Below are 26,344 nucleotides of genomic sequence, written 5' to 3'. Positions count from 1 at the left end.
TGGCAGGAGGCCACTCTGATGTCCCTACTGCGCCAGGCGCACCGTTGAAAAGGACGTTACTTCCGTTCCACGGTCTTATATAGGGCCCCAGATTGCGCAATCCACTCCATTCAAATTCTCACCACTTACTGACATCTAGAGGAAGGCGTATGCAGTGTTTGTAGCCCCACAGCGTACATAGGGACTTATAAACTGACCCCAGAACAGGGACCTCGATTTCAGAAATCTCACTCCCTGACAGGAAATGTGCTGCAGAATGAGTTCTGTTTCACTCAGAGACATAATTCAAACGGTTTTAGAAACTAGAGAGTGTTTTCTATCCACTAGTAATAATAATATGCATATTGTACGAGCAAGAATTGAGTACGAGGCAGTTTAATTTGAGAACGATATTTACAAAGTTGAAACAGCACCCCCTATATTGACAAGAGGTTTTTAAAGAGGTCTTGAGGTATTGCTCACCTGAGGTAGAGTACCTCATGATAAGCTGTAGACCACGCTATCTACCAAGAGAGTTCTCATCTATATTATTCGTAGCTATCTATTTACCACCACAAAAGGATGCTGTCACTAAGACTGCACTCAACAAGCTGGATAAGGCCATAAGCAAACAAGAAAATGCTCATCCAGAAGCGGTGCTGCTAGAGGCCAGGGTCTTTAAATCCGTTTTACCTCATTTCTACCAGCATGTCACATGTGCAACCAGAGGAAAAATAAACTCTAGACCACCTTTACTCAACACACAAAGACGCATACAAAGCTCTCTCTCGCCCTCCATTTGGCAAATCTGACCATAATTATATCCTCCTGATTCCTGCTTACAGGCAAAAACTAAAGCAAGAAGTCCTAGTGACTCGCTCAATATGGAAGTGGTCCGATGATGCAGATGCTACGCTACAGGACAGTTTTGCTAGCACAGGCTGGAATATCTTCTGTGATTCATCCAATGGCATTGAGGAGTATTCCACCTCATTCACCGTCTTCATCAAAAAGTGCATCAACGACATCGTCCCCACAGTGACCGTACGTATATATCCCAACCAGAAACCTTGGATTACAGGCAGCATCCGCACCGAGCTAAAGGCTAGAGCTGCCGCTTTCAAGAAGCAGGAGACTAATCTGGATGCTTATAAGCAATCCCGCAATGCCCTCCGACGAACCATCAAACAAGCAAAGCGTCAATACAGTATTAACCTCTCTTGGGTACGTGAGACGTTAGCGTCCCACCTCTTCAACAGCCAGTGAAACTGCTGGGCGCCAAATTCAAATACAGAAATACTCATTATAAAAATTCAGAAACCAAAACATATTTTACATAGGTTTAAAGATTAACTTCTTGTCAATCCAACCACGGTGTTAGATTTAAAAAATGCTTTACGGCGAAAGCATACCTTACGATTATTTGAGAACATAGCCCAGCAGACAAATAATTTCAAACAGTAACCAGCCAAGTAGAAGAGTTACAAATAGAAATAGAGATAAAATGAATCCCTTACCTTTGATGATCTTCATATGGTTGCACTCAGCAGACATTAATTTACTCAATAAATGTTCCTTTTGTTCGATAAAGTCTCTTTATATCCAAAAAACCTCAGTTTTGTTTGTGCGTTTTCTTCAGAAAAGCCACAGGCTCAAAAGCAGTCAAAACAAGCAGACAGAAAAATCAAAATTGTATCCGTAAAGTTAATAGAAACATGTCAAACGATGTTCATATTCAATCCTCTGGTTGTTTTTAGCCTAAATAATCGATAATATTTCAACCGGACAATAACGTCGTCAATATAAAAGGTAAACAAGAAAGGAACTCTCGGTCGTGCGCATGAAAAAGCTCTGTGACACTTTAGGGTTCACTCATTCAGACTGCTCTTACTTCCTAATTTTTCAGAATACAAGAAACTATTTCTAAAGACTGTTGACATCTAGTGGAAGGCATAGGAACTGCAATTTGAGTCCTAAGTCAATGGATACTGTAATGGCATTGAATAGAAAACTACAAAACCAACAACAAAAAAACAACTTCCTGAATGGATTGTTCTCAGGTTTTTGCCTGCCAAATCAGTTATGTTTTACTCACAGACACTATTTGAGTGTTTTCTATCCAAATCTACCAGTTATATGTATATCATTTACTCTCTGCCCGACAAGCAGGCAGTTTAAAACTTCTTGTCAATACGGGGGCGCTGTTTTCACTTTGGAAAAAATCGTGCCCAATTTAAACGGCCTCGTACTCTATTCTAGATCATACAATATGCATATTATTATTACTATTGGATAGAAAACACTCTCAAGTTTATAAAACTGTTTGAATTATATCTGTGAGTAAAACAGAACTCATTTGGCAGTGTTACGCACGCCTCTGAGAAGAGGGAACGCAACTCCCTGCTACAACTCAACTCTGTGAAGTGCAAGAGGTATGGACTTTAGGTGCGAGAAAGGACGACAAAGGCAGAATTTACCGTTTACTAGGATTTATTTTCTTACACGGTAATATGGGGAAAAGGGGCTGGACGGAACCAAAGCAAAGAAAGTAAATATCAAAGTTCCCCCCTCTCCTATCTAACCTGCCTACCCACTTAACTTACCTAACTTAGCACCACCTGGTGCCCTAACCAATTAGAGTGTTTTCTATCCAAATCTACCAGTTATATGTATATCATATCTTCTGGGCCCGAGAAAAAGGCAGTTTAATTTGGGCATGCTTTTCAACCAAAATTCCGAATGCTGCCTCCTACCCTAGAGAAGTTAACATTAGGTTGTAAGTAACAAGAAAATTTCCCATGACATAGACATATCTGATATTGGCAGAAAGCTTAAATTCTTGTTAATCTAACTGCACTGTCCAATTTGCAGCAGCTATTACAGTGAAAGAATACAATGCTATTGTTTGAGGAAAGTGCCCAATTTTGGACATGAAAAGTTATTTATAAACAAATTAGGCACATTAGGGCAGTCTTGACACAAAATTGTGAACAGAAATGCAATGGTTCACTGGATCAGTCTAAAACTGTGCATACACTGCTGCCATCTAGTGGCCAGAATCTTAATTGCAATTGGGCTGGAATAATACATTATGGCCTTTCTCTTGCATTTCAAAGATGGTACAAAAAATACAAAAGAACGGTTGGTGTTTTCTTTGTATTATCTTTAACCTGATCTATTGTGTTATATTCTACTACATTCCTTTCACATTTCCATAAACTTCAAAGTGTTTCCTTTCAAATGGTACCAAGAGCTCTTATAACTGAACATGTTTCATCACTCCTGATAACAGGCTACTGGAAATCCAAGGGAAAGTCATACATTTACTTTCAACGTCATCTGTCAGGCCTGTAAAATGCAATTTCATTTTATACTGTCAGTTCTAATACTTTAATGGAGGCCTCTTTCCAGGCAGTTATACTAGCAGTTAAGAGTGTTGGTCTAGTAACCGAGAACTTGCTGGTTTGAATCCCTGAGCCGACTAGGTGAAAAAGCTATCGATATAACCTGTCTGGCTCTGGCGTTCCGCCAGCGGAACTCCTCCCACATTCCACTGAAAAGGCAGAGCGCGAAATTCAAAATATATATTTTTGAAATATTTAACTTTCACACATTAACAAGTCCAATACAGCAAATGAAAGGTACACATCTTGTGAATCCAGCCAACATGTCCGATTTTTAAAATGTTTTACAGCGAAAACAGCACGTATATTTATGTTAGATCAACACCAAATACAAAAAAGGACAGACATTTTTCACAGCACAGGTAGCATGCACAAAGCCAACCTAACTAACCAAGAACCAACCAAACTAACCAACAAACAACTTTATCAGATGACAGTCTTATAACATGTTATACAATAAATCTATGTTTTGTTCGAAAAATTTGCATATTTCAGGTATAAATCATAGTTTACATTGCAGCTACAATCAGAAATTGCACCGAAAGCAGACAGAATAATTACAGACACCAACGTCAAATACCTAAATACTCATCATAAAACATTTCTGAAAAATACATGATGTACAGCAAATGAAAGACATGCATCTTGTGATTCCAGACAATATTTCCGATTTCTTAAGTGTTTTACAGCGAAAACACAATATAGCATTATATTAGCTTACCACAATAGCCAGAAACACAAGCCATTCCCCAGTAGCAAATGTTAGCGATCGTAACAAACCAGCAAAAGATTTATAATTTTTGACTAACCTTGATAAGCTTCATCAGATGACAGTCCTATAACATCAGGTTATACATACACTTATGTTTGTTTCGAAAATGTGCATATTTAGAGCTGAAATCAGTGGTTATACATTGTGCTAATGTAGCATCTTTTTCCCACAACGTCCGGATATTTTTCTGACACTTTTTCTGACACACATATTCTGACCAAATGACTATTCATAAACATAACTAAAAAATACATGTTGTATAGGAAATGATAGATACACTAGTTCTTAATGCAATCGCCGTGTTAGAATTCTAAAAATAACTTCATTACGACATCCAGCTTAGGTATAGCGAGAGAGTACCCAAAAGCTGGGCGCAACCGACTAGCACAACATGTTCGACAGATATATGAAATAGCATCATAAAATGGGTCCTAAGTTTGCTGATCTTTCATCAGAATGTTGTACAAGGGGTCCTTTGTCGGGAACAATCGTTGTTTGGATTTAGAACGGCCTTTTTCCCTCTCGATTTAGCAAGCACACTTGCCAAGTGACGCGAATCTCTCCATGTCAACAAACGGAAGAGAACGGAACACGACAAAAACTCCGGAAAAAATTTCAATAATCTGATTAAACTATATTGAAAAAACATACTTTACGATGATATTGTCACATGTATCAAATAAAATCAAAGCCGGAGATATTAGTCGTCCATAACGGCAGCTTATCAGAAGGCAAATCCAGGTCCCTGCTCGCGCTCTCCAGAAAACAGGAAACTGGTGACACGTCATGCCAAGAGCTATAATTCGAGGCCAGATCAAGTTACACACTCAATTTCTTCTCTCACTGCTTGTCGACATCTAGTGGAAGACGTATGAAGTGCATCTAAACTAATAAACATCAAGGACTTTAATAGGCAGCCCCTAGAAAAGTACATCGATTTCAGATTTTCCACTTCCTGTCAGGAAGTTTGCTGCAAAAGGAGTTCTGTTGTACTCACAGATATAAGTCAAACGGTTTTAGAAACTAGAGAGTGTTTTCTATCCAATAGTAATAATAATATGCATATTGTACGAGCAAGAATTGAGTACGAGGCCGTTTAAATTGGGCACGATTTTCCCCCAAAGTGAAAACAGCGCCCTCTGTCCTCAACAGGATAACCTTGAGCAAAGCATTTAACCCTAATTGCTCCTGTGGTTTGCTGAAGAGCAACCATAAATATAAGTTAAATGACCAAATATAGACTTCAAATTTGTGTTAATATGAGAGCAGGGTTTACTGATTACATGACAGATTGAGAGCAGGGTTTACTGATTACATGACAGATTGAGAGCAAGGTTTACTCATTACATGACAGATTGAGAGCAGGGTTTACTGATTACATGACAGATAAGAGAGCAGGGTTTACTGATTACATGACAGATTGAGAGCAGGGTTTACTGATTACATGACAGATTGAGAGCAAGGTTTACTCATTACATGACAGATTGAGAGCAGGGTTTACTGATTACATGACAGATTGAGAGCAGGGTTTACTGATTACATGACAGATTGAGAGCAGGGTTTACTGATTTCATGGCAGATTGAGTTGACAACAACAACAATTGTTGAGATTAGTAGTGACCAGGGCCCGTAGCCACAAAGCATCTCAGAGTACGAGTGCTGAACTAATATCAGTTTGGACTTTTAGATCATAATGAATAAGATTATATGGACAGATCCTAAATCAGTACTCCTACTCTGAGATGCTTTGTTGATACGGGCTGTGATCTTTGCCAAAATGTGTTGTGTTGACAGTCGCTGGATCGGGGTTCTATTGGGCTCACTGTTTGTTTACATAAATGATTATTTGATCATTTATATTTGGTGATCTAGTCATTAGTTCTTGTTGTTGTTATTTTTAAAGATAGGATATTTACAGAGTAGGATAAAAGCATTTCATTGGCCTGGCCTGTAATTCTCGTCACACAATACCTGTATAATTGGTCAGATTAAATCAGGGAAAGATACTGCTGGATGAATCTCATTTCATCAGCCTCAATTCACTGGGTCATGGATTCTACAAGATGTCAAGTGTTCCATAGGGATGCTGGCCCATGTCCCATGTTGACTCCAATGCTTCCCACAACTGTCCTAATGTGTTCCTAATGTTTTGTACACTCATTATTCACCCCTTACACTAATTTTAGGCTCCTTGCAGAGGCAACCAGGTTTTTGGCTAAAATGTCTTGGTACAAGGTAGAGTGCATGCTGCCGTTGACCTTAACCCTTTACACTTGTGGGAATTGGCTTTTATGGATAGGGCTAAATTGAAATGTTTCTTACAGAATAAATATCTGAAAGCATAACCATGGTAGCAATAAAAGGGAACAGTTTGGGAACAGGGAACAGTTTGGAGATTCTGAGATAATTATTAGACTAAAAGTGAGGATTTAACAGTTCACCTGACAACAAGACTGAATCCAAACATCCCACTGGACACACTGGTTGAATCAATGTTGTTTTCACATCATTTCAATGAAATTACGACAAACCAATGTGGAGTAGACTTTGAAATGTTCCCAGTGAGATTTCTCTGTTGATTTGATGTGCTTTTTACATTTACTATACTTTTTTAAATCTGAAATTACTCTGGATACATTCAGTAACATAAGAGTATTATTGGAAATTGGGTTAGATTCAACATGTTACGGATACAAGTGTTCTCTGTGTATCCGGTGTGTATTTCTTTTCTCTCCTTCTCCCCTACTCACAGGTGACAATCATCATTCCCCAATCAGTCATCAATCAGTCACTAATCGGAAGACACCTGCTCCTTTTCCCTTACCCAATCACAGTCCCCTTCCCTTGGTTTAAAACCCCTGTCAGTTGTTTTCTCACCAGCTCAATCTCTCTGTCAATGCAGAGATGTAGATTCATTGTGTGGTTTTCAACTACATGTCACTTTGTCCCCACCTGTGAGTATTGTGTTTGTTATGGCGTTTGAGTGTTTGTTTAGTCGGGGGAAAAGGGGGTAACCAAGATAAGATGCCCTTGGGCATACATTACCCGTAGGAATACTTTGTATATAAACACTAGTTAGAACTGGGCGGGCCACCCCCTGTATTTATTGGTTAGTTAGGTAGTAGTTGAAATAGGCTAGTCTAGCTTAGGGGTGTTTTTGGATTCTTATTGTTTCCTTCCTTGGGTCCAGGGGCCTGTTGCACAAAACTAGGATAAGGGATTAAGCCAGGATATCTTGGTGATCCTTGCTCAATTGATCGTAATCCGGTTGCACTAAAGATGGATAGGGGGCAGGAGGATATGTTATGGTATAAATTACCATGGAGATTTATTCTGTGGAGCTAGCCTGCTCCAGACCAGGCTAAATTCCAGGATCTATTTAATCTCATCCCTAATGTCAGTCAGCAGTCACCACAAATGGAAACCAATAGTTATTTCACTGCTCACTATACATTGTTATCACATATAACTAGACCCACTGTTATTATTTAAACGTTTGTGATCATTAATTTCAATGATTTTGGATAAAAAATGATTTTTAGATGATGTTGCTATCATTAGATAATTTACAGTTTCCCATAGACTATAAGGCTATATATAAAATGATAGAATATTAGGGCCACAGAGGGGAAAAAAACACAAGTCATAATATTGTAACCAGTTGTTTTAAAGGAGGACAGTTGTTAAAATGACAGATGTGGGGCATTTCGTGAAATTGTACTTCAGTATGGTTTCATAAACAAAGACATGCTGATGTGCCAGAATATTAAGTATCACATTGTCATAAGTATCAAAACTGTAAAAACAATATGTAGCTTTTCTGCAGAAAGAACCAGCCTCATAAATTTATGACTTTATCCTTTTTCTTCAGTGTGGCCCTAGTACTCTGTCATATAAACAAATACACATTCCATATGAATATAAAAACACAATGTGTAACATTATGTTCCTTTATTGAATAAGGACAAAACAAAGCAGGTAAACCATCAGCTCCTTTTGAAACTGAAGTCACAGTGACTCTACAAGATGGAAAGCACAGAATCCAAGCATATTATACAAAATGATACATACACATTCAAAGGTCTGTATATAACACACCCTGCATGTCTGCACACTAAAATAAATGCAGGACAAATCCATACACATCAACTGAACAGACAAATGAATGGATGCAGTAGCCTCCCTGCAGCCTTGTATTACACACAGTATACCGCACAAACATCATAAGAGGCCAAATTCGTCAAAAAACGAACCCAAAAAAAACCAAATTCCTCTGCCACCGCAGGACATATTTAACCAAAATTGAAAGCACACATACTAACTAAAATAATTCAACACATATTGGTCCCTCAGCAGCCGACCACTGTCGTCATCAGGGAAGATTGCCGGATTGTCCCAGTCCATGGCTGGTGGCACTCTGGGGGCCCTCTCCTTCCTCAGGCAGGCCACATTGTGGAGGACAGCACAAGCCACAGTAATATCACATGCCCTAACAGGGCTGACCCTTAATTTGTGAAGGCAGTGAAAGCGTGCCTTCAGGAGGCCAAAGGTCATTTCAACTCTGGCCCTGGTCCTGGCATGGGCATGGTTGTAGGCCTGCTGTGCTTCCTGGGGGTCTGTGAAAGGTGTCAGGAGAAAAGGCTGGCAGCCATACCCCCTGTCTCCCAGCAACACACCAGAGAATTCACCTGTCAACACAAAATCTCATCATTACTACCTCATAAACACAGTGATATTCTTGACACAGCCATGATGGTTATAAATAGGGGTTGTGTGGCTTACCTTGTGATAGATTTCAGAGGCCCGAAAGATTCTGGAGTCATGGACTGAGCCAGGCCATTTTGCCACAACATTGCTGATCACACAGTCAGCATTGCAGACCATCTGAAATCATAAGATGAGGAATATTACACCAATCAATGCACATCACTGGCAATGCAGAGTGTTCGTCAATGGACAATATCAAAAAGTTATGTTCACCTGAACATTAATGCTGTGAAAGGATTTCCTATTCACAAAATCGGCCTCATGGGCACCTGAGGGGGCTTTTATCCTTATGTGTGTGCAGTCCACTGCACCAATGACATTGGGGAACCCTGTCACACAAAGTAATGAGTATCCTACTATGTGTTAACAGTTGTCCTGTAATTTGTAGATCCTCTTACCTGCAATCCTATAGAACTCCTCTTTGATGTCACAGAGTCTTCTGTGGCCAGGGAAGGAGATGAAGACATCTGCTAATGCTTTGATAGCCAGACACACACTCCTTATTGTGCGGCAAATTGTGGCCTTGTTCAGCTGTTCTGCATCCCCCACTGAGTACAGGAAGGCTCCACTAGCAAAAAAGCGCAAGGCCACACAAACCATTTGCTCCACACTCAGTGCATGGCTCCGTGCAGTGCGGTGCTTAATCCTGGGACCCAGTAGTCTGCATAGATACCTGATGCCATCTGCAGAAAACCTGTATCTTTCATATAGATGGTCATCAGGGAAGGCCAGTGGGTCCAACCGGTCCCTGAAGACCCTTTCTCGCCTGAAGGCTCTCCTCAGCACAAGTGCTTCTTCATCCACCACATCTCGCACGAATGGGCATGCCATTGTCAGAGCAGAAAGGAACACACAATTTTGGGCCTTCATATAGGCTAGTGGCCACACCTGGTGCTGGGGGGGTGGGCAAAAGAGGGCGATGCCTTATAACGATGACTTGGTTGTACTGATTGCTGGGAAAATAAAAAAAACCTTAGAAAGATGCCACCGTCCTGTGTGCTCACAATAAGAGCTCATATGTCATGGCTCACTTGACTTTACGAGAATATACCTAATTTTTATTTTGAGCTGTGTCATCTTCTTGGAGCTGGGGGAGGAAAGAAAAATAATGATTAATACATTTGTGTTACAGTTAGCATACAGTGTACATTGAAGGCATATCTCACCTCCCTCTCAAGTTTTTTTATTTCAAGGTCCAGTTTCCTAATTGTCCTCTTTTTTATTTCGGACTCCAGTGCAAGATTTTCCATCTTTTTCTTCTTGTACTGAATGTCTATGTCTGCCAGTTCTATTTGGCGCCGGAAGTGGTTGCCATACAACTTTCTGATAGCTTGTGAGCTCTGTGAACACAATACAATTAGCGCAGCTGGAATTTGGCAGGATGTGGTGTCCTTTTATTAATACGCACTATGTTGCCAGGCTGGTTTTCCCACTGTATAGCATCTGGGTCCTGTAAAAGAAATTAGATTTTTTGATTTTGATGAGGACTCCTCACCATTGTAGAGTAAATAGTACTTTCACAGTCTTAACATGATACCTCATGCCTTCTGGAATCCAGAGAGATGGTCTCCTCCTCATCATCGTCTCCATCATGTGCTGTTGCTGCTGCACTGGGGCCTTCACCCTATCACATTTAATCGGATTCATATTGAAGCTAGTAGACAAGACATGCCAGGCCTACAGTATGCCTTTGATGGAGTACTCACTGGATCAGCATCGTCTGGTGCTTGTGCTGGTGGCTCTAACAGGAACACAGTGCTGCCAGACACTGCAAGGCAATAGGTAAACCAAAGTCAGACAGTCCAAATTGATTCAATATGAATGTGGTTGTATCCCATGTAGAGATGGAAGGACATACCTTGAATGAAGCGGGTGGCATCTTGGGACGAACCTATGCTCGTCTCTTTCCCCCCAGGGATCCCCTCTAAGACGGGCCTGCCTTTATTTAGCTCCAAGGCCATGTCCTCTGCTGGGGTAAGGTCAGCCTTTGGTGACCCACCACCCGTGCATTGTCTGTGGGTATTCTTTTTCACTGCTAAAACAGTACAGACAATGTGTGAGCAGGCACCTTCTGGGTACAATATATGCTTGTGCTTTGTTAAATATTAGTCAGGGACCATACCATTCTGCAGAATGTTCTTGTATTTGATTTTGACCTGCTGCCATGTCCGTTTTGGCCCGTTCATGTTTAATCTACACACACACACACACACACACACACACACACACACACACACACACACACACACACATTTAATGGAGTCACACTGCAAAAAATTACTTGGTATTTTTGTCTTGTTTTCAGTAAAAATATCAAAAAATGTATCATAGCTTTATACAGTGTGATGGAGTTACTTTACACAATTTCACTCATATCTGCAGTGCATTTCAATTAAAAATTTAACCGTTTCATAATTACAGTACAACTGCATTTTTGGAGATGTGAATTAAATATTTGAATTGTAATTGTGATGTTTCAGCGGAGCGGTGAGTGTGTAATTGTGCACTACTTACGCATTCAGGCGGTCTGCAATACTTTGCCACGCTTTTTCTCTTTGCTTTATCACTGTGGCGGTGTTGCCTTTCTTCTTAATTATATCTTTTACCTCCTCGTATGCCTCCATGAGGATTTGTGCTTCCGACGGGGAAAAGTACGCGGCTCTAGTTGCCATGGTAAATCAGTTAATCTGTGATCTGTGGCGGGGTCTATTTGAGTGAGCCGTGAGCGCGCACCTATCCAGGATTGGTTTCACCTGGCTTAATGAATCCGTGTCTGCTCATCCTGGCTTGGTCTTTGTGCAACCAATTAAGCCTGGACGCACATGTTTTGGCTTCATTGAGCTCAGCTGAGTCATTTATCCCGGATGTCTTAATTCTACTTTTGTGCAACAGGCCCCAGCTCAGCCCGTTTTCCTGCTCCCCCCATTACTGTGTGTTTATAAATAAACCTTGAGTGTTTGACGGTAGATCTTAGTTGTTGTGGTTATTTGTTCTCACTGTTTCGTTTTCCCTATTATAATTTGCGTGAGTTATGTTACGGGTCCCATTACCATCCCCCCCCCAGACTGTCGGGCCAAAGGGATTCGTAACACAACATAAGACATAAAAATTAAAAGGGTTTGAGTGAGAGGTGTAACTGGTGTTTCCAAGTGGCAACACACCTCTCCAAAATGTGCATGGTTCCTAAGTGACTTCATTGCACTTTTATGACACAAAGAAGAGTCTTCAACAATACGGTGCTTTTTTTGACCACTCCTATCTGGTCTGTTGAGGAACTAGAACAAGCACACTTGTAGTTGTTTTGTTTGGAACACAGCCCTGCATCCCCGCCTTCACACAATAACTGTTTACGCAATTCAAAAACACCCCATGATAAATCACAATCTGTGTCAGGTGGGCTTTATTTAAAAGCTTGTTCTATTGCCAACATGACAAGCTACATGATAAAATATGATCTAAGTGTTAGGGTTTCACAAGGCAATTCAGAGAAGGAGATCGTCATTTTGGTGCTCATAGAACGGAGTCGAGTGCATTCAGAATACTCTCAAAACTGACATAATAGACAGGTATAAAAGCACAACAGTAGTACTCACTTGGAGGATCACTTCTGTTCATCTTCTTCCTTGCGTTTGCACTTGAAATAGCTGCAGTCTGTAGTTTGCCAGCTCCAGTGGTTTTTCTGTAACTCTTGAAATGGCTGCTCTCTATAGTTCTTATTGGCTACTTCAACAGGCGTGGCCTACTTCAACAGGTGTGGCCTTAAGTACAGCATCTTGTTTATATAATATTCTGTTCTCTTTTTGGCCAGCCTACTTCTACAGGTGTGGCCTGAAGAACAGTAAACACTGTAACTGGTTATGATGTAATGACTTCATCTATTCTAGACTCACTGTCCTTCTCATAAGGAGGTGCATTTCCAGTAAAGGGTGTGGAAATGTAGCTTTGGTAACAGTCTGTTTAGCTAACATTGTACTCTTGTGGGGGAAAAAAAGTTATGCAAATACATTTGCTTAGAAACCTAATATACTTCTCCCATGGGCAAAGAAACTCCACAGATGTAAAACGAATGTGCAAATTGTTCAAACAGATCCAAAAGGAAGATGGAGTCATTGAGCCAAAAATGTTTAACATATTCCAATCTATTCGGTCCAAATAATGATGATCCACGCTTCTTTGAAAATAATTGTAATAATTGACCAAGTCTACAAGCAATACAAGATTCTTATTGTGGTGGGAGATTATAACTTGGTGTTAAATACCTCAATGGACCGTAAAAGGAAATCACACTCAGAACTATCACCCTTGTGCACGTAAGGAAATCATGAATATCATGGATATGTAAGAACTAGTGGATTTCTGGAAGCTTAAATATCCAGACCTAGTGAGATATACATGACGGAGGTTTAATATCCTGACCTAGTGAGATATACATGACGGAGGTTTAATATCCAGACCTAGTGAGATATAGATGACGGAGGTTTAATATCCAGACCTAGTGAGATATAGATGACGGAGGTTTAATATCCTGACCTAGTGAGATATACATGACGGAGGTTTAATATCCTGACCTAGTGAGATATATATGACGGAGGTTTAATCAAGCTAGTCGTCTTGACTACTTTCTTATGTCATTCTCGCTGGCACCAAAATTTGTGTTGATGAGGGACAGAATGCGGTCGGACCGTCAAACAATTGACATATACATTACACTTACAGAATTTACATGTGGGTGAGGATATTGGACATTTTATCAAAGCCTATTGGATGACAACTTGTTTTTAACCAGGATAGAATAATTCATAACTGACTTTTCTGACATAACATGGGTACAGCAGATCCCCTTATTGTATGGGGCACTTGCCCTGGTAGTGCTCTAGGGTCCTGGTAGTGCTCTAGGGTCCTGGTAGTGCTCTAGGGTCCTGGTAGTGCTCTAGGGTCCTGGTAGTGCTCTAGGGTCCTGGTAGTGCTCTAGGGTCCTGGTAGTGCTCTAGGGTCCTGGTAGTGCTCTAGGGTCCTAATAGTGTTCTAGGGTCCTGGTAGTGCTCTAGGGTCCTGGTAGTGTTCTAGGGTCCTGGTAGTGTTCTAGGGTCCTGGTAGTGCTCTAGGGTCCTGGTAGTGCTCTAGGGTCCTGGTAGTGTTCTAGGGTCCTGGTAGTGCTCTAGGGTCCTGGTAGTGCTCTAGGGTCCTGGTAGTGTTCTAGGGTCCTGGTAGTGCTCTAGGGTCCTGGTAGTGCTCTAGGGTCCTGGTAGTGTTCTAGGGTCCTGGTAGTGTTCTAGGGTCCTGGTAGTGTTCTAGGGTCCTGGTAGTGCTCTAGGGTCCTGGTAGTGCTCTAGGGTCCTGGTAGTGGTCTAGGGTCCAGGTAGTGCTCTAGGGGCCTGGTAGTGCTCTAGGATCCTGGTAGTGTTCTAGGGTCCTGGTAGTGCACTAGGGTCCTGGTAGTGTTCTAGGGTCCTGGTAGTGCTCTAGGATCCTGGTAGTGCTCTAGGGTCCTGGTAGTGCTCTAGGGTCCTGGTAGTGCTCTAGGATCCTGGTAGTGTTCTAGGGTCCTGGTAGTGCTCTAGGATCCTGGTAGTGTTCTAGGGTCCTGGTAGTGCTCTAGGGTCCTGGTAGTGGTCTAGGGTCCAGGTAGTGCTCTAGGGGCCTGGTAGTGCTCTAGGATCCTGGTAGTGTTCTAGGGTCCTGGTAGTGCACTAGGGTCCTGGTAGTGTTCTAGGGTCCTGGTAGTGCTCTAGGATCCTGGTAGTGCTCTAGGGTCCTGGTAGTGCTCTAGGGTCCTGGTAGTGCTCTAGGATCCTGGTAGTGTTCTAGGGTCCTGGTAGTGCTCTAGGATCCTGGTAGTGTTCTAGGGTCCTGATAGTGCTCTAGGGTCCTGGTAGTGCTCTAGGGTCCTGGTAGTGCTCTAGGGTCCTGGTAGTGCTCTAGGGTCCCGGTAGTGCTCTAGGGTCCCGGTAGTGCTCTAGGATCCTGGTAGTGTTCTAGGGTCCTGGTAGTGCACTAGGGTCCTGGTAGTGCTCTAGGATCCTGGTAGTGCTCTAGGGTCCTGGTAGTGCTCTAGGGTCCTGGTAGTGCTCTAGGGTCCTGGTAGTGCTCTAGGGTCCTGGTAGTGCTCTAGGATCCTGGTAGTGTTCTAGGGTCCTGGTAGTGCTCTAGGGTCCTGGTAGTGCTCTAGGGTCCTGGTAGTGCTCTAGGGTCCTGGTAGTGCTCTAGGGTCCTGGTAGTGTTCTAGGGTCCTGGTAGTGCACTAGGGTCCTGGTAGTGCTCTAGGGTCCTGGTAGTGCTCTAGGGTCCTGGTAGTGCTCTAGGGTCCTGGTAGTGCTCTAGGGTCCTGGTAGTGCTCTAGGGTCCTGGTAGTGCTCTAGGATCCTGGTAGTGCTCTAGGATCCTGGTAGTGCTCTAGGATCCTGGTAGTGCTCTAGGATCCTGGTAGTGCTCTAGGGTCCTGGTAGTGGTCTAGGGTCCTGGTAGTGCTCTAGGGTCCTGGTAGTGCTCTAGGATCCTGGTAGTGCTCTAGGATCCTGGTAGTGCTCTAGGATCCTGGTAGTGCTCTAGGATCCTGGTAGTGCTCTAGGATCCTGGTAGTGCTCTAGGGTCCTGGTAGTGCTCTAGGGTCCTGGTAGTGCTCTAGGGTCCTGGTAGTGCTCTAGGGTCCTGGTAGTGCTCTAGGGTCCTGGTAGTGCTCTAGGGTCCTGGTAGTGCTCTAGGGTCCTGGTAGTGCTCTAGGGTCCTGGTAGTGCTCTAGGGTCCTGGTAGTGCTCTAGGGTCCTGGTAGTGTTCTAGGGTCCTGGTAGTGCTCTAGGGTCCTGGTAGTGCTCTAGGGTCCTGGTAGTGTTCTAGGGTCCTGGTAGTGCTCTAGGGTCCTGGTAGTGCTCTAGGGTCCTGGTAGTGCTCTAGGGTCCTGGTAGTGCTCTAGGGTCCTGGTAGTGCTCTAGGGTCCTGGTAGTGGTCTAGGGTCCTGGTAGTGCTCTAGGATCCTGGTAGTGCTCTAGGATCCTGGTAGTGCTCTAGGATCCTGGTAGTGCTCTAGGGTCCTGGTAGTGCTCTAGTGTCCTGGTAGTGCTCTAGGGTCCTGGTAGTGTTCTAGGGTCCTGGTAGTGTTCTAGGGTCCTGGTAGTGTTCTAGGGTCCTGGTAGTGCTCTAGGGTCCTGGTAGTGCTCTAGGGTCCTGGTAGTGCTCTAGGATCCTGGTAGTGCTCTAGGGTCCTGATAGTGCACTAGGGTCCTGGTAGTGCTCTAGGGTCCTGGTAGTGCTCTAGGGTCCTGGTAGTGCTCTAGGGTCCTGATAGTGCACTAGGGTCCTGGTAGTGCTCTAGGGTCCTGGTAGTGCTCTAGGGTCCTGGTAGTGCTCTAGGGTCCTGGTAGTGCTCTAGGGTCCTGGTAGTGTTCTAGGGTCCTGGTAGTGCTCTAGGGTCCTGGTAGTGTTCTAGGGTCCTGGTAGTGCTCTAGGGTCCTGGTAGTGCTCTAGGGTCCTGGTAGTGCTCTAGGGTCCTGGTAGTGCACTAGGGTCCTGGTAGTGCTCTAGGGTCCTGGTAGTGCTCTAGGGTCCTGGTAGTGCTCTAGGGTCCTGGTAGTGCTCTAGGGTCCTGGTAGTGCTCTAGGGTCCTGGTAGTGCTCTAGGGTCCTGGTAGTGCTCTAGGGCCCTGGTAGTGCTCTAGGGTCCTGGTAGTGCTCTAGGGTCCTGGTAGTGCACTAGGGTCCTGGTAGTGCTCTAGGGTCCTGGTAGTGCACTAGGGTCCTGGTAGTGCTCTAGGGTCCTGGTAGTGCTCTAGGGTCCTGGTAGTGCTCTAGGGTCCTGGTAGTGCTCTAGGGTCCTGGTAGTGCTCTAGGGTCCTGGTAGTGCTCTAGGGCCCTGGTAGTGCTCTAGGGTCCTGGTAGTGCTCTAGGTTCCTGGTATTGCACTAGGGTCCTGGTAGTGCTCTAGGGTCCTGGTAGTGCACTAGGGTCCTGGTAGTGCACTAGGGTCCTGGTAGTGCACTAGGGTCCTGGTAGTGCTCTAGGTTCCTGGTATTGCACTAGGGTCCTGGTAGTGCTCTAGGATCCTGGTAGTGCTCTAGGGCCCTGGTAGTGCACTAGGGTCCTGGTAGAAAGTCGTTTTATTAACTTTTTATGGCTGCAGGGGCAGTATTGAGTAGCCAGATAAAAGGTGCCCATTTCAAACGGCCTCGTACTCAATTCTTGCTCGTACAATATGCATATTATTATTACTATTGGATAGAAAACACTCTAGTTTCTAAAACCGTTTGAATTATATCTGTGAGTGAAACAGAACTCATTCTGCAGCAAACTTCCTGACAGGAAGTGGAAAGTCTGAAATTGAGGCTCTGTTCCAGGGGCTGCCTGGAAAAAAAAGCCCTTGTTATTTATTAGTTTAGATGCAGTTCATACGTCTTCCACTAGATGTCGACAAGGAGTGAGAGAAGAAATGGGCTGTGTAACTTGATCTGGACTCGAATTACAGCCCTTGGAATGACGTGTCATCCATTTCCTGTTTTCAGGAAGGCGCGAAGAGGGACATGGATTTGCCTTTTGAAAAGCTGTCGTTATAGGCGACTACTATCTCTGGCTTTGATTTTATTTAATACATGTGACCATATCATCGTAAAGTATGTTTTTTCAATATAGTTTAATCAGATTATTGAAATTTTCGGGAGTTTTGCCGTGTTCCGTTCTCTGACTTTGTTGACGATGGAGAGCTTCGTGCCACTTGGCTAGTGTGCTTGCTAATTCAAGAGGGAAAGTGGCCGTTCTAAATCCAAACAACGATTGTTCCCGACAAAGGACCCCTTGTCCAACATTCTGATGAAAGATCAGCAAAAGTAAGAAACATTTTATGATGCTATTTCATATATCTGTCATACATGTGAAGTAGTCGTCGGCGCCCAACTTTTGGGTACTCTAGCTATACCGAAGCTGGATGTCGTAATGAAGTTATTTTTTAGAATTCTAACACTGCGATTTCATTAAGAACTAATGGAGCTATCATTTCCTATACAACATGTATTTTTTAGTTATGTTTATGAATAGCTATTTGGTCAGAATATGTGTGTCAGAAAGTATCAGAAAAATATCTGGGTGTTGTGGAAAAAGTAGCTAAGTTAGCACAATGTATAACCATTGATTTCAGCTCTAAATATGCACATTTTCGAACAAAACATAAGTGTATGTATAACCTGATGTTATAGGACTGTCATCTGATGAAGAATATCAAGGTTAGTCAAAAATTATATATCTTTTACTGGTTTGTTACGATCGCTAACTTTTACTGCTGGGAATTGGCTTGTGTTTCTGGCTATTGTGGTAAGCTAATATAACGCTACATTGTGTTTTCGCTGTAAAACACTTAATAAATCGGAAATATTGTCTGGAATCACAAGATGCCTGTCTTTCATTTGCTGTACACTATGTATTTTTCAGAAATGTTTTATGATGAGTAATTCGGTATTTGACGTTGGTGTCTGTAATTATTCTGGCTGCTTTCGGTGCAATTTCTGATTGTAGCTGCAATGTAAACTATGATTATACCTGAAATATGCACATTTTTCAAACAAAACATAGATTTATTGTATAACATGTTACAAGACTGTCATCTGATGAAGTTGTTTCTTGGTTAGTTTGGTTGGTTCTTGGTTAGTTAGGTTGGTTTTGTGCATGCTACCTGTGCTGTGAAAAATGTCTGTCCTTTTTTTGTATTTGGTGGTGAGCTAACATAAATATACGTGCTGTTTTCGCTTTTTTATTTTTATTTTAAAAATCGGACATGTTGGCTGGATTCACAAGATGTGTACCTTTCATTTGCTGTATTGGACTTGTTAAATGTGTGAAAGTTAAATATTAAAAAATATATATATTTTGAATTTCGCGCCCTGCACTTGAGCTGGCTGTTGTCATATTGTGGGCGGCCTCGGGCTTGCAGCCATAAGAAGTTTTTAATAGAATATGGTGCCATTTGTGACTCATCCTACATGTGCTGATGTCTCTTTTACCACATGTCCATTATTATCCAATGGAATGTTGGTGAACTAGTTCTGCATGTTTCCACATGTCCATTATTATCCAATGGAATGTTGGTGAACTAGTTCTGCATGTTTCCACATGTCCATTATTATCCAATGGAACGATGATGAACTAGTTCTGCATGTTACCACATGTCCATTATTATCCAATGGAACGATGATGAACTAGTTCTGCATGTTACCACATGACCATTATTATCCAATGGAACGATGATGAACTAGTTCTGCATGCTTCCACATGACCATTATTATCCAATGGAACAATGATGAACTAGTTCTGCATGTTTCAACATGTCCATTATTATCCAATGGAACGATGATGACCTAGTTCTGCATGTTACCACATGTCCATTATTATCCAATGGAACGATGAACTAGTTCTGTATGTTACCACATGTCCATTATTATCCAATGGAACGATGATGAACTAGTTCTGTATGTTACCACATGTCCATTATTATCCAATGGAACGATGATGAACTAGTTCTGCATGTTACCACATGTCCATTATTATCCAATGGAACGATGATGAACTAGTTCTGCATGTTACCACATGTCCATTATTATCCAATGGAACGATGATGAACTAGTTTTGCATGTTTCCAAACAGGGAAAGAGAAACTGTAGATAACTGCCATGATTAAAAACAGTCATGAGATGTGCAGGGGTTATTTCAGGTCAGGCTCACTAGCATGGTGACTATAGTAGCTTATTTTATATGTCCTATTTCACACTTGTACATGTGTGAGTTGGACATGTGTTTCTTGCATATCCCAACACCCGCAGAGAGCTGGGGTCTTTAGCCAGGGTTAACAGCACCCCTGGAGCCATTGAGGTTAAGTGCCTTGCTCAAGGACACACAGACACATTTGTCTGCTCCTGGAGTTGAACCAGCAACCTTGTTGTTACTGACCCAATGCTCTGACCTCAGGTAGATGTACAGAACAAGACTACAGCCTGGATTCAGTCTAAGGTGTGTTATAGAGCAGTGCACTAGACAGCTGACAATGCCTCGCAGGCCATTTCCCCATTCACAGAGATCACATTTATAGTAAATGCATATGAATGTCTGCTGAAGTTGCATTTGTCAGCTATCTAGTGCTCTATAACATGCATGGCATTGAATCCCAGCCTGTGTGTCTATATAGTATTGGATTGAATCCCAGCCTATGTGTGTCTATACAGTATTGGATTGAATCCCAGCCTATGTGTGTCTATACAGTATTGGATTGAATCCCAGCCTATGTGTGTCTATATAGTATTGTATTGAATCCCAGCCTGTGTGTGTCTATATAGTTGACCATCATTTCTTATTTTGATAGTGGAGTCTCTTGTAGTTCTAAAGTACAGTTGTGTTCTAATATAATGGAACCCTTCCACTTTACAATGGGAGTGTAACAATGGAGCAGAAGTACCACCTTCTAAACTACTACTGGTGCTGCTACCACCTTCTGATCTACTACTGGTGCTGCTACAGTACCAACGCCTGAACTACTACTGGTGCTGCTCCAGTACCACCGTCTGAACTAATACTGTTGCTGCTACAGTACCACCTTCTGATCTACTACTGGTGCTGCTACAGTACCACCCTCTGAACTTCTACTGTTGCTGCTACAGTACCACCTTCTGATCTACTACTGGTGCTGCTACAGTACCACCTTCTGATCTACTACTGGTGCTGCTACAGTACCACCTTCTGATCTACTACTGGTGCTGCTACAGTACCACCTTCTGATCTACTACTGGTGCTGCTACAGTACCACCTTCTGAACTACTACTGGTGCTGCTACAGTACCACCTTCTGAACTACTACTGGTGCTGCTACAGTACCACCTTCTGAACTACTACTGGTGTTGCTACAGTACCACCTTCTGATCTACTACTGGTGTTGCTACAGTACCACCGTCTGAACTACTACTGGTGTTGCTACAGTACCACCTTCTGAACTACTACTGGTGCTGCTACAGTACCACCTTCTGATCTACTACTGGTGCTGCTACAGTACCACCTTCTGATCTACTACTGGTGCTGCTACAGTACCACCGTCTGAACTACTACTGGTCCTGCTACAGTACCACCTTCTGAACTACTACTGGTCCTGCTACAGTACCACCTTCTGAACTACTACTGGTGCTGCTACAGTACCACCGTCTGAACTACTACTGGTGCTGCTACAGTACCACCTTCTGATCTACTACTGGTGCTGCTACAGTACCACCTTCTGAACTACTACTGGTGCTGCTACAGTACCACCTTCTGAACTACTACTGGTGCTGCTACAGTACCACCGTCTGAACTACTACTGGTGCTGCTACAGTACCACCTTCTGAACTACTACTGGTGCTGCTACAGTACCACCTTCTGATCTACTACTGGTGCTGCTACAGTACCACCTTCTGAACTACTACTGGTGCTGCTACAGTACCACCTTCTGAACTACTACTGGTGCTGCTACAGTACCACCTTCTGAACTACTACTGGTGCTGCTACAGTACCACCTTCTGAACTACTACTGGTCCTGCTACAGTACCACCTTCTGAACTACTACTGGTCCTGCTACAGTACCACCTTCTGATCTACTACTGGTGCTGCTACAGTACCACCTTCTGATCTACTACTGGTGCTGCTACAGTACCACCTTCTGAACTACTACTGGTGCTGCTACAGTACCACCGTCTAAACTTCTACTGGTGCTGCTACAGTACCACCTTCTGAACTACTACTGGTGCTGCTACAGTACCACCTTCTGAACTACTACTGGTGCTGCTACAGTACCACCTTCTGAACTACTACTGGTGCTGCTACAGTACCACCTTCTGAACTACTACTGGTGCTGCTACAGTACCACCGTCTGAACTACTACTGGTGCTGCTACAGTACCACCTTCTGAACTACTACTGGTGCTGCTACAGTACCACCTTCTGAACTACTACTGGTGCTGCTACAGTACCACCGTCTGAACTACTACTGGTGCTGCTACAGTACCACAGTCTGAACTACTACTGGTGCTGCTACAGTACCACCTTCTGAACTACTACTGGTGCTGCTACAGTACCACCTTCTGAACTACTACTGGTGCTGCTACAGTACCACCTTCTGAACTACTACTGGTACTGCTACAGTACCACCATCTGAAATACTACTGGTGCTGCTACAGTACCACCGTCTGAAATACTACTGGTGCTGCTACAGTACCACCTTCTGAACTACTACTGGTGCTGCTACAGTACCACCATCTGAACTACTACTGGTGCTGCTACAGTACCACCGTCTGAAATACTACTGGTGCTGCTACAGTACCACCTTCTGAACTACTACTGGTACTGCTACAGTACCACCGTCTGAAATACTACTGGTGCTGCTACAGTACCACCTTCTGAACTACTACTGGTGCTGCTACAGTACCACCTTCTGATCTACTACTGGTGCTGCTACAGTACCACCTTCTGATCTACTACTGGTGCTGCTACAGTACCACCTTCTGATCTACTACTGGTGCTGCTACAGTACCACCTTCTGATCTACTACTGGTGCTGCTACAGTACCACCTTCTGATCTACTACTGGTGCTGCTACAGTACCACGTTCTGAACTACTACTGGTGCTGCTACAGTACCACCTTCTGAACTACTACTGGTGCTGCTACAGTACCACCGTCTGAACTACTACTGGTGCTGCTACAGTACCACCTTCTGATCTACTACTGGTGCTGCTACAGTACCACCGTCTGAACTACTACTGGTGCTGCTACAGTACCACCTTCTGATCTACTACTGGTGCTGCTACAGTACCACCTTCTGATCTACTACTGGTGCTGCTACAGTACCACCTTCTGATCTACTACTGGTGCTGCTACAGTACCACCTTCTGATCTACTACTGGTGCTGCTACAGTACCACCTTCTGAACTACTACTGGTGCTGCTACAGTACCACCTTCTGAACTACTACTGGTGCTGCTACAGTACCACCGTCTGAACTACTACTGGTGCTGCTACAGTACCACCTTCTGATCTACTACTGGTGCTGCTACAGTACCACCGTCTGAACTACTACTGGTGCTGCTACAGTACCACCTTCTGAACTACTACTGGTGCTGCTACAGTACCACCGTCTGAACTACTACTGGTGCTGCTACAGTACCACCTTCTGATCTACTACTGGTGCTGCTACAGTACCACCTTCTGATCTACTACTGGTGCTGCTACAGTACCACCTTCTGAACTACTACTGGTGCTGCTACAGTACCACCGTCTGAACTACTACTGGTGCTGCTACAGTACCACCTTCTGAACTACTACTGGTGCTGCTACAGTACCACCTTCTGAACTACTACTGGTGCTGCTACAGTACCACCTTCTGATCTACTACTGGTGCTGCTACAGTACCACCTTCTGAACTACTACTGGTGCTGCTACAGTACCACCTTCTGAACTACTACTGGTGCTGCTACAGTACCACCGTCTGAACTACTACTGGTGCTGCTACAGTACCACCTTCTGAACTACTACTGGTGCTGCTACAGTACCACCTTCTGAACTACTACTGGTGCTGCTACAGTACCACCATCTGAACTACTACTGGTGCTGCTACAGTACCACCGTCTGAACTACTACTGGTGCTGCTACAGTACCACCTTCTGAACTACTACTGGTGCTGCTACAGTACCACCGTCTGAAATACTACTGGTGCTGCTACAGTACCACCTTCTGAACTACTACTGGTGCTGCTACAGTACCACCTTCTGATCTACTACTGGTGCTGCTACAGTACCACGTTCTGAACTACTACTGGTGCTGCTACACTACCACCTTCTGAACTACTACTGGTGCTGCTACAGTACCACCGTCTGAACTACTACTAGTGCTGCTACAGTACCACCTTCTGATCTACTACTGGTGCTGCTACAGTACCACCTTCTGATCTACTACTGGTGCTGCTACAGTACCACCTTCTGATCTACTACTGGTGCTGCTACAGTACCACCTTCTGATCTACTACTGGTGCTGCTACAGTACCACCTTCTGAACTACTACTGGTGCTGCTACAGTACCACCTTCTGAACTACTACTGGTGCTGCTACAGTACCACCGTCTGAACTACTACTGGTGCTGCTACAGTACCACCTTCTGAACTACTACTGGTGCTGCTACAGTACCACCGTCTGAACTACTACTGGTGCTGCTACAGTACCACCTTCTGATCTACTACTGGTGCTGCTACAGTACCACCTTCTGAACTACTACTGGTGCTGCTACAGTACCACCGTCTGAACTACTACTGGTGCTGCTACAGTACCACCTTCTGAACTACTACTGGTGCTGCTACAGTACCACCTTCTGAACTACTACTGGTGCTGCTACAGTACCACCTTCTGAACTACTACTGGTGCTGCTACAGTACCACCTTCTGAACTACTACTGGTGCTGCTACAGTACCACCTTCTGATCTACTACTGGTGCTGCTACAGTACCACCTTCTGAACTACTACTGATGCTGCTACAGTACCACCTTCTGAACTACTACTGATGCTGCTACAATACCACCTTCTGAACTACTGCTGGTGCTGCTACAGTACCACCTTCTGATCTACTACTGGTGCTGCTACAGTACCACCTTCTGAACTACTACTGGTGCTGCTACAGTACCACCTTCTGATCTACTACTGGTGCTGCTACAGTACCACCTTCTGATCTACTACTGGTGCTGTTACAGTACCACCTTCTGATCTACTACTGGTGCTGCTACAGTACCACCGTCTGAACTACTACTGGTGCTGCTACAGTACCACCTTCTGAACTACTACTGATGCTGCTACAGTACCACCTTCTGAACTACTACTGGTGCTGCTACAGTACCACCTTCTGAACTACTACTGGTGCTGCTACAGTACCACCTTCTGAACTACTACTGGTGCTGCTACAGTACCACCTTCTGAACTACTACTGATGCTGCTACAGTACCACCGTCTGAACTACTACTGGTGCTGCTACAGTACCACCTTCTGAACTACTACTGGTGCTGCTACAGTACCACCTTCTGAACTACTACTGGTGCTGCTACAGTACCACCGTCTGATCTACTACTGGTGCTGCTACAGTACCACCTTCTGAACTACTACTGGTGCTGCTACAGTACCACCTTCTGAACTACTACTGGTGCTGCTACAGTACCACCTTCTGAACTACTACTGATGCTGCTACAGTACCACCTTCTGAACTACTACTGGTGCTGCTACAGTACCACCTTCTGATCTACTACTGGTGCTGCTACAGTACCACCTTCTAAACTACTACTGATGCTGCTACTCTACCACCATCAGAACAACTGCTCTTGCTGTCAACACGCCATCTTACATCTCCTTATTCTTCAATTTATATTTCCATTCATTCTGTCTCCTGTTCTTTCCTCCACTTCCCTAAACAAACAGACTTTACCAAGAAAGAAAGAGTTTATACATGAAGTGTAGAAGATCAATTCATTTTATTATAGTCTTGTTAACAATATGGAAACATCATACAACACTAGATACAACTGTCACCTCAAATCATCAACAATATTAAAATCAAAACAGCTTCATTGATCTAAAACACTTTTTTTAACACTACTTAAGTAATCAATCGTAACATACAGATGGCAAACTGGTAAATGTATGTTATTTTAAAATAGATTATTATCATAGAATTATTGAAGTCATAATAAAAGTATATATTTGAAATAAAGTTGAACTGATTAATTGAAAAAAATACTCCCCATAAACAAACACAAACAATTGCATGCTGGAATAAACCCATTGGAATATAGATACTCATAATCAAAATGGCTGATCTTCCAATGTCAAGTTATAATTGTCCTGCTCTCTGACTTGTTGGAAAGGATACATCCTATGACGGTGCCACATGGAAAATCACTGAGCTTGTCTATGGAGATTGCATGGCTGTGTGCTCAATTTAATTAAATTGTCCTTCTCTTTGATGAGCCTCTACCCCGTGCAGTACACTATAACATTATCACTACAGACCACATGCAGTACACTATAACATTACTACTAGAGACCACATGCAGTACAATATATCAGTACTACTACAGACCACATGCAGTACACTATAACATTACTACTACAGACCACATGCAGTACACTATAACATTACTCGCTACAGATCACATGCAGTACACTATAACATTACTCACTACAGATCACATACAGTACACTATAACATTACTCACTACAGATCACATGCAGTACACTATAACATTACTCACTACAGATCACATGCAGTACACTATAACATTACTCACTACAGATCACATGCAGTACACTATAACATTACTCACTACAGATCACATGCAGTACACTATAACATTACTCACTACAGATCACATGCAGTACACTATAACATTACTCACTACAGATCA

At 43.3% G+C, this 26,344-nt stretch overlaps 1 protein-coding gene and 2 long non-coding RNA genes across 4 annotated transcripts; all 3 read right to left on the bottom strand.

Moving 5' to 3' along the window:
* Positions 1–8,189: 8,189 nt before the first annotated feature.
* Positions 8,190–9,753, bottom strand: LOC120037238 (putative nuclease HARBI1). Of its 2 annotated transcripts, XM_038983412.1 has the most exons (4): positions 9,321–9,753; positions 9,136–9,251; positions 8,930–9,039; positions 8,190–8,845 (listed from the first exon to the last, which is right to left on the bottom strand). In XM_038983412.1, exons 1-4 carry the CDS (start codon positions 9,751–9,753, stop codon positions 8,473–8,475), a joined length of 1,032 nt encoding a protein of 343 aa, XP_038839340.1. In that variant the 3' UTR covers positions 8,190–8,472. The 2 variants fall into 2 exon arrangements, 1 of the variants encoding a protein (XP_038839340.1); XR_005474791.1 differs by lacking the exons at positions 8,190–8,845; positions 9,136–9,251 and having other exon boundaries at positions 8,990–9,039; positions 9,321–9,438.
* Positions 9,754–9,864: 111 nt separating this feature from the next.
* LOC120037237 lies at positions 9,865–10,493 on the bottom strand. Its single transcript, XR_005474790.1, has 4 exons — positions 10,460–10,493; positions 10,089–10,372; positions 9,974–10,009; positions 9,865–9,875 (listed from the first exon to the last, which is right to left on the bottom strand). It is a non-coding gene; the product is annotated as an uncharacterized LOC120037237 (long non-coding RNA).
* Positions 10,494–10,501: 8 nt separating this feature from the next.
* Positions 10,502–11,136, bottom strand: LOC120037236. The gene is made up of 3 exons (XR_005474789.1): positions 10,781–11,136; positions 10,629–10,690; positions 10,502–10,546 (listed from the first exon to the last, which is right to left on the bottom strand). It is a non-coding gene; the product is annotated as an uncharacterized LOC120037236 (long non-coding RNA).
* Between the last annotated feature and the right edge of the window lie 15,208 nt (positions 11,137–26,344).

Source organism: Salvelinus namaycush, unplaced genomic scaffold (assembly GCF_016432855.1).
Source record: "Salvelinus namaycush isolate Seneca unplaced genomic scaffold, SaNama_1.0 Scaffold165, whole genome shotgun sequence".
NCBI lineage: Eukaryota > Metazoa > Chordata > Actinopteri > Salmoniformes > Salmonidae > Salvelinus > Salvelinus namaycush.
Note: the sequence above shows the minus strand (reverse complement) of the source record. Positions and strands in the feature narration are given on the sequence as shown.